Source organism: Callithrix jacchus, chromosome 12, assembly GCF_049354715.1.
Source record: "Callithrix jacchus isolate 240 chromosome 12, calJac240_pri, whole genome shotgun sequence".
NCBI lineage: Eukaryota > Metazoa > Chordata > Mammalia > Primates > Cebidae > Callithrix > Callithrix jacchus.
In genome coordinates this window covers 5,450,597-5,465,997 of record NC_133513.1, presented here as the reverse complement: position 1 = coordinate 5,465,997, position 15,401 = coordinate 5,450,597, and the positions used below count along the sequence as shown (strand labels likewise).

Genomic DNA, 15,401 nt, shown 5'->3' with positions numbered 1-15,401 from the left:
AGGCTGGACGTGGTGGTTCATGCCTATAAACCCAGCACCTTGGGAGGCTGAGGCAGGTGGATTGCCTGAGCTCAAGAGTGCAAGAACAGCCAGGGCAACATGGTGAAACCCTGTCTCTATTAAAATAAAAAAAAAATTAGCCAGGCATTGGGGTGCATATCTGTGGTCCAGGCTACTTGGGCTGCTTGAGGCCCAAGAATTGCTTGAACCTGGGAGGCAGACGTTGCAGTGAGCCAAGATTGTGCAATTGCACTCCAGCCTGGGCAACATACTGAGATTCTGTCTCCAAAAAATAAAATAAAAAATATATTTTTCCTTACTCCCCTCTCTAAGAAGCTATTGTTCCCTATGCTACTAAATATTTTATGATTTTTTCTAATGTTAAAAATATTTAATTTTGTCTTTAAGAACATTTACTTAAAGATCCTTTACTTTTGATTATTTCAAATGTTTGGAAATCATTCAGTTGCCTGTACAAATCACAGACAAATACCTAGTGTAAAAATTATGTTCGAAGTATATGTATTGGTTTTAAAAATTCAATAGTAAAAATCAGTAGCTGCAACACTAGAAAGACGGCGGAGCAAGAGCAAAGAAAAATCTCTTTGGTTCCAGAAAATCTCCTGAAAATGAGAAAGGCTTATCAAGCCCTCAAAGCCACCCAGGAAAAGCAAGTACTTTTGGCGAAGGAGCAGAGGAAAGGAAAAGGGCTCAGGTTTAAGCGACTAGAATCATTCCAGTGTGATTCCTGGTGGCAGAAACGTGACAAGGTGCATCTTAAACAACTAGAAGTGAAACCTTACGCCTTGGAATTGCCAGATAAACATTCCTTGGGCTTTCTTGTATACATTGAAAGGACTGATGGTGTGAGTTTACTGGTGTAGAGAACCATTGCAAGACTTCGCCTAAAGAAAGTTTTTAGGTTGTCTCTGTAAAAGTCACCCTCTGGAACCTAAAAATGCTGTGTATAGTGGAACCTTATGTGACCTGGAGATTTCCAAATCTGAAGTCCGTCTGGGAACTCATTTTGAAATGTGGACAAGCCAAGGTCAAGAATAAGATCATCTCTCTGACAGACAATACAGTGATTGAGGAGCACCTGGGGAAGTTTAGTGTCATTGCTTAGAAGACCGCAATTCATGAAATTACCTTCCCAGGGAAGCATTTCCAGGATATCTCATGGTTCTTGCGCCCTTTCCGCCTCTCAGAGGTCCATCATGCTACAAAAAAACAGAGTGGGCTTTCTCAAGGAGATGGGCACACCTGGCTATCACGGTAAACACATCAATCAGTTCATCCACCAGTTGAACTAGACCCAGGTGCCAAACTGCTGGAATTTATTTATTTATTTATTTTTTTAAGACAGAGTTTCACTCGTTACCCAGACTGGAGTGCAATGGCACGACCTCGGCTCACTGCAACCTCCACCTTCTGGGTTCAAGCAATTCTCCTGCCTCAGCCTCCCGAGTAGCTGGGACTACAGGCACACACCACCATGCCCAGCTAATTTTTGCATTCTTAGTAGAGATGGGGTTTCACCATGTTGACTAGGATGGTCTCGATCTCTTGACCTCGTGATCCACCCACCTCGGCCTCCCAAAGTGCTGAGATTATAGGCGTGAGCCACCACGCCCGGCCGGAAGAGGTCAGTTCTTTAACCTCTTTCCTGATATACCTAAAAGCTCTAACAGAAACACACCTGAGTCACTGCTGTAGGTTAAACAAGTTATAAGAAAATCCATAGGCTATACAAGACTTCTGGCAATCCATCAAATTTATCACCTGAGGCTGCTGTTAAATGCTGGGCTGGAAGAACAAAGACAGGTAGAGCTTACAGAGTAGGACACAACAACATAGATGTGGATTTGCCCATCCTCACCCAACACTCAGCACCAGTTCCCAAATCCTTTACGTAGGGAACCATCTCCCGCCGACTAGGAGTCCAGTCTCTATGCCAAATGAGCCATAGATTCCTGCCCGCAGCAAACACACTCCAACTCCGAAACAAACATAAGTCTCTTACTCTTAGTAACAACAACAACAAAAGCCAAATCAAAAGGTAAACGAACGAAACCCTGAGAAGTTGATCCTTAACTCCCACTGATTTTCTTTCAGGCCCTGGGCAAGTACTAACTTGTATAGCTGCCTTATCCTATTGACATTGCAAGGCAGTCATGTAACAAGGTCTAGTTTCTTTTAGTGCAGATAATAATTCTTTACATCTAATATATATTCCATGGTTACAAATTCCAACCCGTTTCCCCATGATCCCATTAGAGGTGTTTTCTACCTTCCAAACACCACCAATGAGAGGCATAAGATAGTGCATTATTAGTTCATCTGGGGATTTCCTAGTGGTGAAGTTAACAAGATTTCATCACAGTAAAAACTGTGATAACAGGATCCAAGAGCAGAATTTGCCAAAAAGTTCAAGAAGGAACTCAAATGACGTTGAACTTTGTGAACAGTATCCAATGACAAAAAAAAGAAAATCCAGTTTGGTTCTTGGAACACTTTACATTATAATGTATTTCTGCCTCATGAGACTATTGAAATTAGTAAGCTTCGTACCATGAAGAAAATGGTATACAATTAAACATGCATGTTACCATTTTTTTGGAAGACCATGCTGCAAACGTTTCTATTGCATATGTTCAAGAATGACTGGAGATCAATACAAAACCAACAATGTTTACTTCTGTGACCACAGAAGACTGTCAATTGGCTGCAGAGGAAATCTTCATTCTTTCCTGTGAAACATATGTTTATCCGCCGACATTTTCTGATATAGAATTTTTCAAAGTTTGTTATTTTGTTTTCCATAAATTTTAGTGTCAAGCTCCATTTGGTGAGTATCTTCAGAATGAGGGCACTGGACAAGCTTCTCTTCACAGATGTAGTTTCTGGTGTCTCAGAAGGCTTGACCGCCTGCTGAAGTTTCTCCTGCATATGCTACAAGTATATGGCTGCTCACCTGTGTGGGTTCTCCGGTGCTTAATAAGGTGGGAGTTCTGACTGAATTTTTTCCCACATTCATGACATGTGAAGGGCTTTTCTCCAGTATGAGTTCTTTGGTGTGTATGTAGATTTGTATTTTGACTGAAGCTTTTCCCACACCATGAACATTTATATGGCTTGATTCCTTGGTGTGTTGTTAAGTGCTTATTAAGATCTGAACTCCATCTAAACCTTTTATCACACTGTTGACATTTATACGGTTTCTCTTCAGTGTGAATTCTTTGGTGCTTAATAAGGTCAGAGCTAACTCTGAAGGTTTTTCCACATTCCTGACATTTAAAAGGCTTCTCTCTTGCACGATCTTTCTTGTGAAGATCCATAAGTTTCAGTAGCTCTTGTTTCCAGGTTGAAAGTTTTTTTCTTTTCTTCACTGGAAAATCTTGGTGCCATTTCCCTACTCTGTGCATATCAACATGATTTTCTTTGCCTGCTATTTTCTGGGGAACTTTCCCTTTGGCCTTTTTTGATATTATGTCTGCTGGTGCTTGTATTTCTAAGTCAGAAAGAAATATAGGCTGATGATTTTCAGTGTCATTTTTGAGCTTTAACCCTGTTGGAATAAACATAATCACCCATCTGTGTCCCAGAACAAGAAAATCACAGGAATATAAAGAAAAATTCAATGATCAATTGAAGAAAAAAAAAAAAAAAAAAAGGAACAGAATCCTAAAATGTTAAGCCCTTCCAAAAGTTAGTATCAAGGCACATTCCTCCTCTTCCCATGGTGTATTTACCTGTGGAAGATCCTCTGGCACTATCCTTAAACTCCGGGGATACTTGAACCCATGGCTCTTCCCCTTGCTCTAGACAGGAGATCACTTTAGGTTTGGGGAGCACAAATAATGCTGTGAAACGGACAAAATGAGGTCAAGGACAAGTAACTTAAAAGTGAACTGGTCCGTTAATCCCAGACTATTTCAGGATGAACAAAGATATTTTACAATTGTTACTCCAAATGGTTAAACATCCAGAATCATGTCTATACTACCCTGTACCTATAGGTAGACAGGCAAAGCAGAAAATAAGAAATGACCCTAAGATGGATCAACGAAAAGGATATAGGGAATAGGAATCCAGTACATGTTCTCCCTCTTTTTTTTTGAGACAGAGTTTTGTTCTGTCACCAGGCCAGAGGGCAGTGGTATGATCTCAGCTCACTGTAACCTCCGCCTCCCAGGTTCAAGCAATTCTTCTACCTCAGCCTCTGAGTAGCTGGCACTACAGGTGCATGCCACCACACCCAGCTAATTTTTGTACTTTTAGTAGAGTCGGGGTTTCACCATACTGGCCAGGATGGTCTAGACCTCTTGACCTCGTGATCTACCCGCCTCGGCCTCCCAAAGTGCTGGGCTTACAGGTGTGAGCCACTGTGCCCGGCCCACATATTCTTTCTCTTTTGCCATCAATGCCCTATATCCAACCAAGAGGGAACCAAGCTCCAGAAGTTGCAGGGAATATAAGCTGGTCTTATTAACTCCTAGGACTCAGCCTGAGTAAGAGCAGTTATGGCAGAGCCAATGTGAAGGATGCTGGCTTGGGTATCATAAGTACAAATGATTACTATTATAATTAGTTACTTTTTATTTAGCTTTTATTATTTAGCCACAGGCCCTGAACTAGAATAGATTTCTACCATTCCTATAGATTACTGGTTCACATGCAGGTAGAGAAAATAGACCAAAACCGCTTAGTGAAATTTCTCTAATTATGGATTTCCAGGTATGAACGTCTGTCACTCATTAATTCAATAAACATGTATTGAGTGGTTACAGTGCGTCAGGCACTGCTTGAGGGCTAGGGATATAGAAGTAAAGAAGACCCTTAATTTCATGGAGCTTACACTATAGTAGAGGGATGACACAGTCAATCAATAAACAAAATAATGTCAGGGAGTGATAAATGTTTTAAAGAAAACTAAATCATGGTAAAAGAGTATTGTAAGATTCTGTCCCGTGAAGCTATTTTAGATAAGGTTCTGCCAGGTGCAGTGGCTCACGCCTGTAATCCCAGCACTTTGGGAGGCCGAGGTGGGTAGATCACTTGAGGTCAGGAGTTTGAGATCAGCCTGGCCAATATGGTGAAACCCCGTCTCTTAAAAAAAAAAAAAAAAAATAGATAAGGTTCTGTGGGACACCTCTTTGAGAAAGTAATACCTGAGAAGAAACCTAAAAGTGAGTTTTGCCACATGGTCAAAATAGGCTTTCCTGGTCGGACGCAGTGGCTCATGCCTGTTATCCCAGCACTTTTGGAGGCCGAGGCAGGTGGATCACGAGGTCAAGAGATCGAGACCATCCTGGTCAACACGGTGAAACCCCGTCTCTACTAAAAATACAAAAAAATTAGCTGGGCATGGTAGCGCATGCCTCTAATTCCAGCTACTCAGGAGGCCGAGGCAGGAGAATGGCCTGAACCCAGGAGGCGGAGGTTGCGGTGAGTCGAGATCGTGTCATTGCACTCCAGCCTGGGTAACAAGAGCGAAACTCCATCTCAAAAAAAGGGCCTTCCTTTGCAGGGCAAAGGAAAAGGAGAAATGAGCCTGGTGAGTTCAAGTAACAGAAAGGTGACCAGTGTGGCTAAAGAGGACTAAGTGCACAAGGGCACCAGTAGCAAGACACATGGGCAGAGATGTTCATAGAAACCAGACCATGGAGGGTCCTGAGGCCTTGGTAAGAAGTTTGCATTTTTTTCCAAATATTTCAAGAAGTATCCACAGGCTTCTGAAGCAAGGAAATGCCATGATCTGATTAGGTTTTCAAAAGATCAATCTGGCTTCTGTTTTCTACACTGATAACAGGTACCTGAGCTCCTCTTGCCTCAGTCCCAGGTGATTCCCAGGAGTGGGAGGACAAGAGCGGAGGCAGGGGCACCTGTTAGAAAGCTATTGACATAGACCTGCTTCAAGAGGACACTGGCTTAGATCAGGATGCTAGCAGTGCAAGGGGCTGAAAGACGGCTGGAGTCGGGATACGTCAAAGTAGAGCTAAGAAAACATGCTAATGAATTAACAGTGTGGTATGACGGCAAGATCAGGACAAAAGATGACAGTACTTTGTTTGCCCTGAGCAACTGCATAATGGTGGTGCCCCTTACTGAGACGGGAAAAACATGGAGAAGGCTTGGGGAAAGGGAGAGGGTAGGGATCAAGATCTCTGTGTAGGATAAGGAATGAGCATGTACATTTGGAAAAAGCTCCCCAGGTGATCTGGATACACTACCTACATCCTTCCCTACACCATCTAGTTGAGAATCAACCAGCTCCTAGAACACTAAGACCCTCTCACAGGGGTTCATTCTCAGTAAGCTGAGAACAGATTACTCAACTTCTACACAAAAAGAAGGCAGAATCTTTACCTAGAGAGATGACAGTCTCATAGTTTTCCTGCATTACATCATTGTAGAGGGCGTTCTAAGTGTAATCCAGTAACTCTCATTCTTCCTGGGAAAAATATATGGCCACGTCTTCAAAATTCAAGAAGCTCTAAAGAAGAGGATGGACTTCAGCTCTGAACTTGGCACTGCAGAAGCAGCCTAACTGGCTATGAAGTACATGGTAAGCCAGCCACTAAAGGAATTAAGAGAACATGATTTAAAAAAACAAAGAGGAGAAGGCAGAAAAAAAGGAGCCAAGGGATCAGCAAACAGCCTGGGAAGAACCCAGTTTGCTCTGGGCCAAGCCTACTGTCCAGGGTAGAACCTCTGAGGCTAACATGCCTCAGGGCACATGCTGGGCAGTGTGGGTCTTAGGCAGCAGGGAAAGGCAGATAAGATTATGCTCAGGAAGCCCTACAGTGCTGGAAAGCACAGCTCACCTGGGACTGAGGCAAGAGGAGCTCATGTACCACTGTTCAGTCTTTAGTGTTTGTCTGCTCAGAAAAGACTAAAATCTGTTGAGCAGGCACAGCTGTGGGTGGAAAAGAGCCAGAGGACATTTCTTTCTATCTATGAACATCCTTAGGTCATTTCTAAAATATCGAAGATCTGGATTTTTTCTGGAAAGATAGCACACCTTAAAAGTGTATACGGTTACCAAAAGTGGCCTTCTCTTTGTAAATTAGAACCAAGTGTCTACCAGCCCCTAGAACTGGTTCCCCAGATGGTTAACTTCAGTTTTCATAAGTAAAGTTACTAAAAGGATATATATGTGTTTTTTTTCCCCCGGCATGATATAAATTGTTCTTGAGTTTAGCAAAACACACAAGTACTCCATTTGAAATGAAAATGAAGTATTCAAGGACCCCAGTGTGCCAAATAAAACAGCAGAGTAAAAATGAACTGGACAAATTCAAGTAACAGTAAGGAGACCAGCTAAGTGGATGGGGAGGACTGGGCAAGGGCCTGAGGAGCAGATGAGGGCAGGCAGGTGAACAGGAACCAGACTGTGGAGTGTCCTGGAGTCCTGGTAAGATGAAACCTTTTTTTTCCCCCTGAATGTAAGTGACCACAGGCTTTTGGAGTGAGGAAATGTCATGATTAGGCTTTTAAAAGATCAGTCTAGCTTCTGTGTAGCAAACAGACTGTGGGAGGGCACGAGGAGATGCAGGGGCACCTGTTAGAAAGCTACTAATGTAGGCCTGGTTCAAGTTGACACTGGCTTACACCAGGATGCTAACAATGCGAAAAGCTGAGACACGGCTGGAGTCAGGACTTGTCAAAGTGGAGCCAAGAAAACACGCTAATGAGTTAACAGTGGGGTATGATGGCAGCATGAGGGTAAAGGATGACTGCTACTTTGTTTGCCTTGAGCAACTGGATAATGCTTGTACCCCTTACTGAGATAAGGAAGACATGAAGAGAAAGTTTGGAAGACATGAAGAGAAAGTTGGGTGGATGAGAGAGTGAAGGGATTAAGAACCTCATACAGGATAAGCAATCAGGATGTGCATTTGGAAAAAGCTCCCCAGGTGATCTGCATACACACACCTACACCCTCCCCTATACCATCTAGTCGAGAATCAACCAGCTCCTGGAACAGTGAGACCTCCCTCACTGGGATTCATTCTCAGCAAGCCAAGAATACTCAACTACATAAAGGGAAGGGAAATCTTTACCTAGAGAGATGACAGTCTCATAGTTTTCCTGCATTACATCATTGTAGAGGGCCTTCTGAGTGGGATCCAGTAACTCCCATTCTTCCTGGGAAAAATACATGGCCACTTCTTCAAATGTCAACAAGCTCTAAAGAAGAGAATGGACTTCAGCTCAGAACCTGTCACTGTGCAGAAGCAGCCCAACCACCTGGCTATGAACTGCATGGTAGGCCAGCCGCTAAAGGAATTAATTAAGTAAGAAGGCAGAAAAAAAAGGAGCCCACAGTCTGGGATTTTTGCCCAGAGAACACCCGGGACTGACACACCTCTGAGCTCCTCCTGGGCAGCATGAATTGTGCATAGCAGAGAAAGGTAGCCCTAAACAGCTGGAAAGCACAGCTCACCTGGGACTCAGGCAAGACGTGCTCAGGTGCCACTGTCCAATCTTTGGTGTTTGTCTGCTCAGGAAAGGTTAGAATCTGTTGAGTAGGCACAGCTGTGAGGGGGAAGAGCCAGAGGAAATCTCTTTTATCTATGAACATCCCAAGCTCATTTCTAAAATACCGATCCTGACTTTTTAAGTACAAATGGGACACGTGTGGTGTGTGTGACGCCTGCGGCAGCCTCTTCATAAATAAGAACGAATTATCTACCAGACCCTAGAACCAATTCCCCAGTTAACGGTTTCCTCAGTTTTTATGACAGAAATAAAAGGAAAAACCCTTTTTTCTCTCATATTTTTCTGAGGCAAAAATTAAAGGTATCTTAATGAAGTACTCAGGGACTCCAGTGTACTCTAGGAGATGAAGTGTGTTTTCCTTTTATTGTTTTTCCTGGTACATGTTGTTTTCACATTCTGCCACTAACAGCCCATCTGATCCCAATTCCTTCCGTATGAGGATAAGGTGGCCCCCAAGCCTTCCCAGTACATTTCTTTCCTTCCTGTCCACTTTTCTAGGGAATACCTAGAGCTCCGTGGTTTAGACACTTCTGTTCCCTAGGCCGCCCCACTTGCACCCACAGCTGGCATTTCTAGTTCTCGATGTTATTACCCAGAGTTCCGTGGTTTAGACACCTCTGTTCCCTAGGTTGCCCCACTTGCACCCACAGCTGGCATTTCTAGTTCTCAATGTTATTACTCAGAGCTCTGTGGTTTAGACACTTCTGTTCCCTAGGCCGCCCCACTTGCACCCACAGCTGGCATTTCTACTGCTGTCTGGAAGGGCACCACAGTTGCTATCAAGGCCAGTTTATAAATCCAGAGCAAGGTATTCACAAATGACCATGACATTTTGGCTGAATAAACAATTATCACAGCTCCCAGGAGAGGGAAATTATCATGAAGCTCCTTACCCATCTCATACACAGGCTCAGTCTCTTTATGAGTATTCCTCCTCAGCTGTTCTTGCAGACCCTGGTATGTTTTCCAAAATTCTTCATCTTGGGATACGCCCACTGGTTGGGACTCTTCCGGCTTCAGCCTGAAACTTGAGGCCTCTGCCGTTTCTCCCAAGAGCACTGCCTCCTTTCCCAGCTGAGTGACTGCAACCTGGAAATAATTCCCATCCTTGTTACTACATAAGTTACTTTTGGTTTGTGGGGGTGGAGGCAGAGCAACAGGTATAGAGCCCACATTGTGGGAAGTATAAGACACAAAAGGAAATGACAAAAAGGCTTAAAAAGATACTGAGCCAAGAATGTTCCACAAGTAACTATCCACAAATCTGAGAAAATTAGGGTAAAAGGAAACAAGCTGTGGTGCCTGCCAGCCCTGAAACAGAGCTGCTTCTACTCCACTGTATACGGTCCAGGTCAGGCTACTGGTAGGGTTGGGCAGGCCACTCATTCTAATGATGCCTTGTCAGGCCTTTTCTCTTGACTTCAACCCACAGTTGTGGTTTTCTAACTTCTAGTTTTCTCTAAAAATTAAAGAAATGAGGCCGGGCGCGGTGGCTCATGCCTATAATCCCAGCACTTTGGGAAGCCGAGGCAGGTGGATCACAAGGTCAAGAGATCGAGACCATCCTGGTCAACAAGGTGAAACCCCGTCTCTACTAAGAATACAAAAATTATCTGGGCATGGTGGTGCACGCCTATAGTCCCAGCTACTAGGGAGGCTGAGGCAGGAGAATTGCTTGAACCCAGAAGGCAGAGGTTGCGGTGAGCCGGGATCGTGCCATTGCATTCCAGGCTGGGTAACAACAGCAAAACTCTGTCTCAAAAAAAAAAAAAGAAATTAATTTAAAACTTTTCCTTTCAGCCTGATTATCCCTAGAGCCAGGGAAGGTTTTCAGAGAATGGGGACAAAATGGAGAAAAGGGGCAAGAAAGAGGCTCCAACCTACCTCCAAATGATTTTGACACCAAACATAGGTCCTGCCCTGTGTTCTTCCCAGCAAACCTGAGGTCAGCAGATGTGTCACCACCAACCAAGGGCATACCCTGGCCCCCTACTTGTCAGCAGAGCCAAGGAACAACCATTAAAGGAAGGTAGTAGAGGCTTTCATCTACTGTAGGGAGGTCATCACCCCATAGTGCATTTCTTCTCCTTGGCCATTCTGTTGGGATTTCTTTTTCCAAATTTGTTTCCCTTTTTCCTATTTTTTCTTTTCTTTTGCAGTCTTCCCCTAGTTGTTTGATGATTTTTTTTTTTTTTTTTTGAGACAGGGTCTTGTTCTGTCATCCAGGCTGGGATAGAGTGGTGCAATCATGGCCCCCTGCAGTCTCAACCTCTCTAGGGTCAGGTAATCCTCCCACCTCAGCCTCCCAAGTAGATAAGACGACAGGCACACGCCACCACGCCAGGCTAATTTTTGTATTTTTTGTAGAGACAGAACTTCACCATGTTGCCCAGGCTGGATTTTTACTAATTTTTAAAAACATGTTTTTTTGAGACTGCGTCTTACTCTGTTGTCCAGGCTGGAGTGCAGTGGCACGATCTCAGCTCACTGTAACTTCCGCCTTCTGGGTTCAAGTGATTCTCCTGCCTCAGCCTCTTAAGTAGCTGGAATTACAGGTACACAGCACCACACTTGGATAATTTTTGTATTTTTAGTAGATACAGCGTTTCACCATGTTTGTCAGGCTGGTCTTGAACTCCTGATCACATGATCCACCCACCTCAGCCTCCCAAAGTGCTGGGATTACAGGCGTGAGCCACCACGCCCGGCCTAAAACATTTTTTTTTTAAGGGACACGATCTCACTCTGTTGCCCAGGCCAGAGTACAATGTTGCAATCATAAGTCACTGCAGCCTCAAAATTCTGCGCTCAAGCAATCCTCTCACCTCAGCCTCCTGGGAAGCTGGGACAAATGAGCCACCATACCTGGCTTATTTTTTTTTCATAGCGACGAGGTCACACTATGTTGCCCAGGCTTGTCTCAAACTCCTGGGCTCAAGTGATCCTTCTACCTCAACCCCCAAACTCTTCGAAATACAGGTGTTAGCCACTGACCCTGGCCAATTGCTCCTTGTCTTTTAAATGTCATTGTTTTCCTGTTCTCCTTCTTTTTTGTGGGGGGAGACAGGGTCTTACTCTGTCACCCAACCTGGAGTGCAGTGGTGCTGTCTCAGCTCACTGCAACCTTGACCTCTTGGGCTCAGGTGATTTTCCTGCCTCAGCCTCCCAAGTAACTGGGACCACAGGTGTGTGCCACCATGCCTGGCTAATTTTCACATTTTTTGTAGAGATGAGGTTTCATCATGTTGCCCAGGCTGGTCTCAAACTTTTGTACCTCAGGGGATCTGCCTGCCTCAGCCTCTCAAAGTGCTGGAATTACAAATGTGAGCCACTGTACCCAGCACCCCCTTATTTTTTTGAGACAGAGCCTCACTCTGTCACCCAGACTAGAGTACAATGGTATGATCTTGATCTTGGATCACTGCAACCTCCGCCTCCCAGGTTCAAGTGATTCTCCCTCCTCAGCCTCCAGAATAGCTGGGATTACAGGCACCAGTCATCATGCCTGGCTAATTTATTTATTTTTGTAGAGATGGGGTTTCACCATGTTGTCCAACCTGGTCTGGAATTCCTGACCTCAGGTGATCCACCCATCTCAGCCTCCCGAAGTGCTGGGCTTACTAGTATGAGCCACTGTACCTGGCCTCCCTCTTTATTGTCTTTTATTCTATTTCTAAATACTCAAGTCCTGTCTCTTTGGCCAAGCCAGATTAGGCCCATGACCCTCAATTCACCCTGGCTCCAAACAGGGCAAAAAGCAACTCTTCTTTCTCTAAGGCCAGGGAAGTCTCTGCCACAATCTATGAAACCTGGGGAGTGACTTTTCTGTAAGCCTGTAGTTTCAGGTCCCACCTTAACTGTCCTAAAAAAATCAGTGACCTAATTCATGTAATTTCTCAACTAGCTGCCACCATCCCTACTATATCCACCTTCATCCTATTGCACTGTACATGACAGGACTCTTTCTTCTCACCCCATTCCACGTTTGACCAGATTCCCTCTGCAAGTGTTCTACCAGAGCCACAGCCTCCTCAATCCTCTGTGGATGGTGCTTCTGTATCCGAGTCTGTGTCTCCCTGGGCAGAATAGTCAGGAACTGCTCTAGCACCACCAGTTCCAGTATCTGCTCTTTTGAGTGGATCTCTGGCCTCAGCCATAGATGACATAATTCTTGAAGTTTGCTGACAGCCTCATGGGGTCCAGCTGCTTCATCATAGGTGAAGTTCCGGAAGTGCCAGCAAGAGCTCTTAGGATCAAGACTGTCCATTTGACGAGACGTACTCTGATGGAAGTTCCCTCTTGCAGGCCCCTTGGTCTCCCACAGAGCCCTGATCTGAGGGTCCAAGTATGCAGCCACTTTCAGATCTACCTTCATCATTCTGCTCTAGGAAGTTCTGTTCCTGTGTTAAGACACCTGACTGGTACCACCTTTGACAAATGAGATCCCGTCTAGTCTCGTACAAAAGCAGTAAAAGGATCTTCTTCCTAAAAGCACTGAGGACGGGGGGAAAAAAGTACATATCAATAAGAAAGTCACGTGAACCTCATCACTTGCTGCTTATGAGAGAAAAATGAACAGCAAAGGTGTCCTGCTTTCCCTTCAAAATAAATTAGCAGGCCCTTTTCTTCTCCTTTTCTACTATTCAGCTGAAGCACAGCACAAAAAAGACAAATGCTAGTGGACGACTATCATTTTTATTGAAAAAAAAAAAAAAAATTTTAAGAAAGGTTGGTGGGTGAGAAAATTGGCACCCACTGGCAGAAAGGTGTTTTGGGATTTTCCAAGGATTTAACTGGTGTGCCTCCTATCCCATTTTCCCCATAAGGAAAGAATAGGAGAAAATGAGGCTAGGAGAACATTCTTAGATTCTGTTAAATTTCAACAGATCACCTCAGTCTATCTCTAGTAACAGGAGTACAACTTTTATGACCCTTCAACCTTTTGTGAAGATGGAAGCCTTCAATTTACAAACACTTTAAGCCAGGTGAAGTGGCTCACGCCTGTATTCCCAGCATTTTCGGAGGCCAAGGTGGAGGATCACTTGAGCCCAGGAGTTTCGGACCAGCCTGAGCAACATAGCAAGACCCTGTCTCTATAAAAGACAAAAAGAAACAAACAAACAAAACCAGGATGGTAGAGCACATCAGTAGTCCTAGTTCAGGAGGCTGAAGTGGGAGAATCGCTTGAACCCAGGAGTTCAAGGGTGCAGTTAGCCACTATCTCATCACTGCACTCCAGCCTGGGTGTCAGAGCAAGACTTTAATGCAAAAACTAAAAATAAAGGCACCTTCAAAAACATTTCAGATTTTCCATTGTAGGAATTCAGACAAAAGAGCTGAGACAGTGAGACCAAAATACAGTAGTACCCTCTATCCAAGGGGGGGTTTCAGTACATTTCGTGAATGCCTAAAACCACTGACAGCACCTGACTGCACTATACTGTTTTCCTACGTATACGGAGCTATGATGAAGTTTAATTTATAAATTAGGTACAGTAAGAGATTAACAATAATTAAACGCTGTAATAAGAGTTATTTAAAACTGGCCAGGCGTGGTGGCTCATACCTGTAATCCCGGCACTTTGGGAGGTTGAGGTGGGTGGATCACCTGAGGTCAGGAGTTCAAGAACAGCCTGGTCAACAAGGTGAAACCTCTTTTCTACTAAAAATACAAAAATTAGCGAGGTGTGGTGGTGTGGGCCTGTAGTCCCAGCTATTCAGGAGGCTGAGGCAGGAGAATCGCTTGAACCCTGGAGGCAGATGTTGTGGTGAGCTGAGATCGCACCATGGCTGGCACTCCAGCCTGGGCAGCAAAGCGAGGCTCCATCTCAAATTAAAAAAAAAAAGTTATTAAAACTTCTGAACTGTTTATTTCTGGAGTTTTCCATCTAGTACTTTTGAACAGCAGACAGAGGGTAACTGAAACCCAGATCAAGTGGGGGGTGAGGGGGCAGACTACACAAGGAAGGTAAAAAAACTGCCTATTTTCATACACCGTCTCCCAAGTAAACGAGATGCTCAGCATTCTTCTTTGCAAGACACATAAAGATGAGATGATTTACACGAATTTTTAAGCGTGCTTAATCGATCTGAAGAAAATTACAAAATATCAAGTTGTAAAAAAGGATATGGGGTTTACAAAATATCAAGTAGTTAAATACCCACTACATTTATGTTTTGTTGCTATTCGTTTACAAAATATTAACTCAAATGGGAGCTGTTAGCGATGCAAGTGAAACCTGCTGCTGACTTTAATATTTCTCCAAAGGTCATCTGGACGTCCAAACTGGGCTGAGGTGAGCCAGCAAAAACGGCACCGAAGGGCCAGGCGCGGTGGCGCACGCCTATAATCCCAGCACTTTGGGAGGCCCAGGCGGGTGGATCACGAGGTCAAGAGATCGAGACCATCCTGGTCAACATGGTGGAACCCCGTCTCTACTAACAATACAAAAAATTAGCTGGGCATCGTGGCGCGTGCCTGTAATCCCAGCACTTTGGGAGGCTGAGGTGGGTGGATCACGAGGTCAAGAGATCGAGACCATCGTGGTCAACATGATGGAACCCCGTCTCTACTAAAAATACAAAAATTAGCTGGGCATGGTGGCGCGTGCCTGTAGTCCCAGCTACTCGGGAGGCTGAGGCAGGAGAATTGCCTGAACCCGGGAGGCGGAGGTTGCGGTGAGCCGAGATCGCGCCATTGCACTCCAGCCTGGGTAACAAGAGCAAAACTCCATCTCAAAAAAAAAAAAAAAAAAAAAAAAAGAAAAAAGAAACGGCACCGAAACCCTGCCCGGGATGCCACCGATACTCAAAGTGGCCAGTTCCTTGCTGCCCACCCCGGCTCCGGAAGCACGGAGACACTTCCTGTTTCCGCAGCAGCAGCAGCCCCGAGGCTC

General features: G+C 44.5%; 1 protein-coding gene across 24 annotated transcripts in view; it reads right to left on the bottom strand.

The window, feature by feature from the left end:
* The window catches only part of ZNF75A (zinc finger protein 75A), a 55,114-nt gene that overhangs the window by 39,215 nt on the left and 498 nt on the right, over window positions 1-15,401 (bottom strand). For 4 of the 24 annotated variants that reach the window (XR_013524541.1, XM_009009052.5, XM_078344493.1 and 1 more), the window contains exons 2-6: window positions 12,479-12,999; window positions 9,399-9,594; window positions 8,450-8,541; window positions 8,067-8,193; window positions 3,753-3,863 (exon numbers count right to left, since the gene is read on the bottom strand). Coding sequence is in view for 16 of the 24 variants with exons in the window: in XM_009009052.5 (XP_009007300.1) it covers window positions 3,753-3,863; window positions 8,067-8,193; window positions 8,450-8,541; window positions 9,399-9,594; window positions 12,479-12,883 (931 nt within the window). In the remaining 8 variants the exon portion in view is untranslated. Of the gene's footprint in view, window positions 1-1,106; window positions 1,221-1,759; window positions 3,569-3,752; window positions 3,864-8,066; window positions 8,194-8,449; window positions 8,542-9,398; window positions 9,596-12,478; window positions 13,000-14,071; window positions 14,333-15,401 lie in introns of those variants that run through there. The other 20 variants (XR_004731668.3, XR_013524543.1, XR_008475221.2 and 17 more) reach the window with 16 other exon arrangements.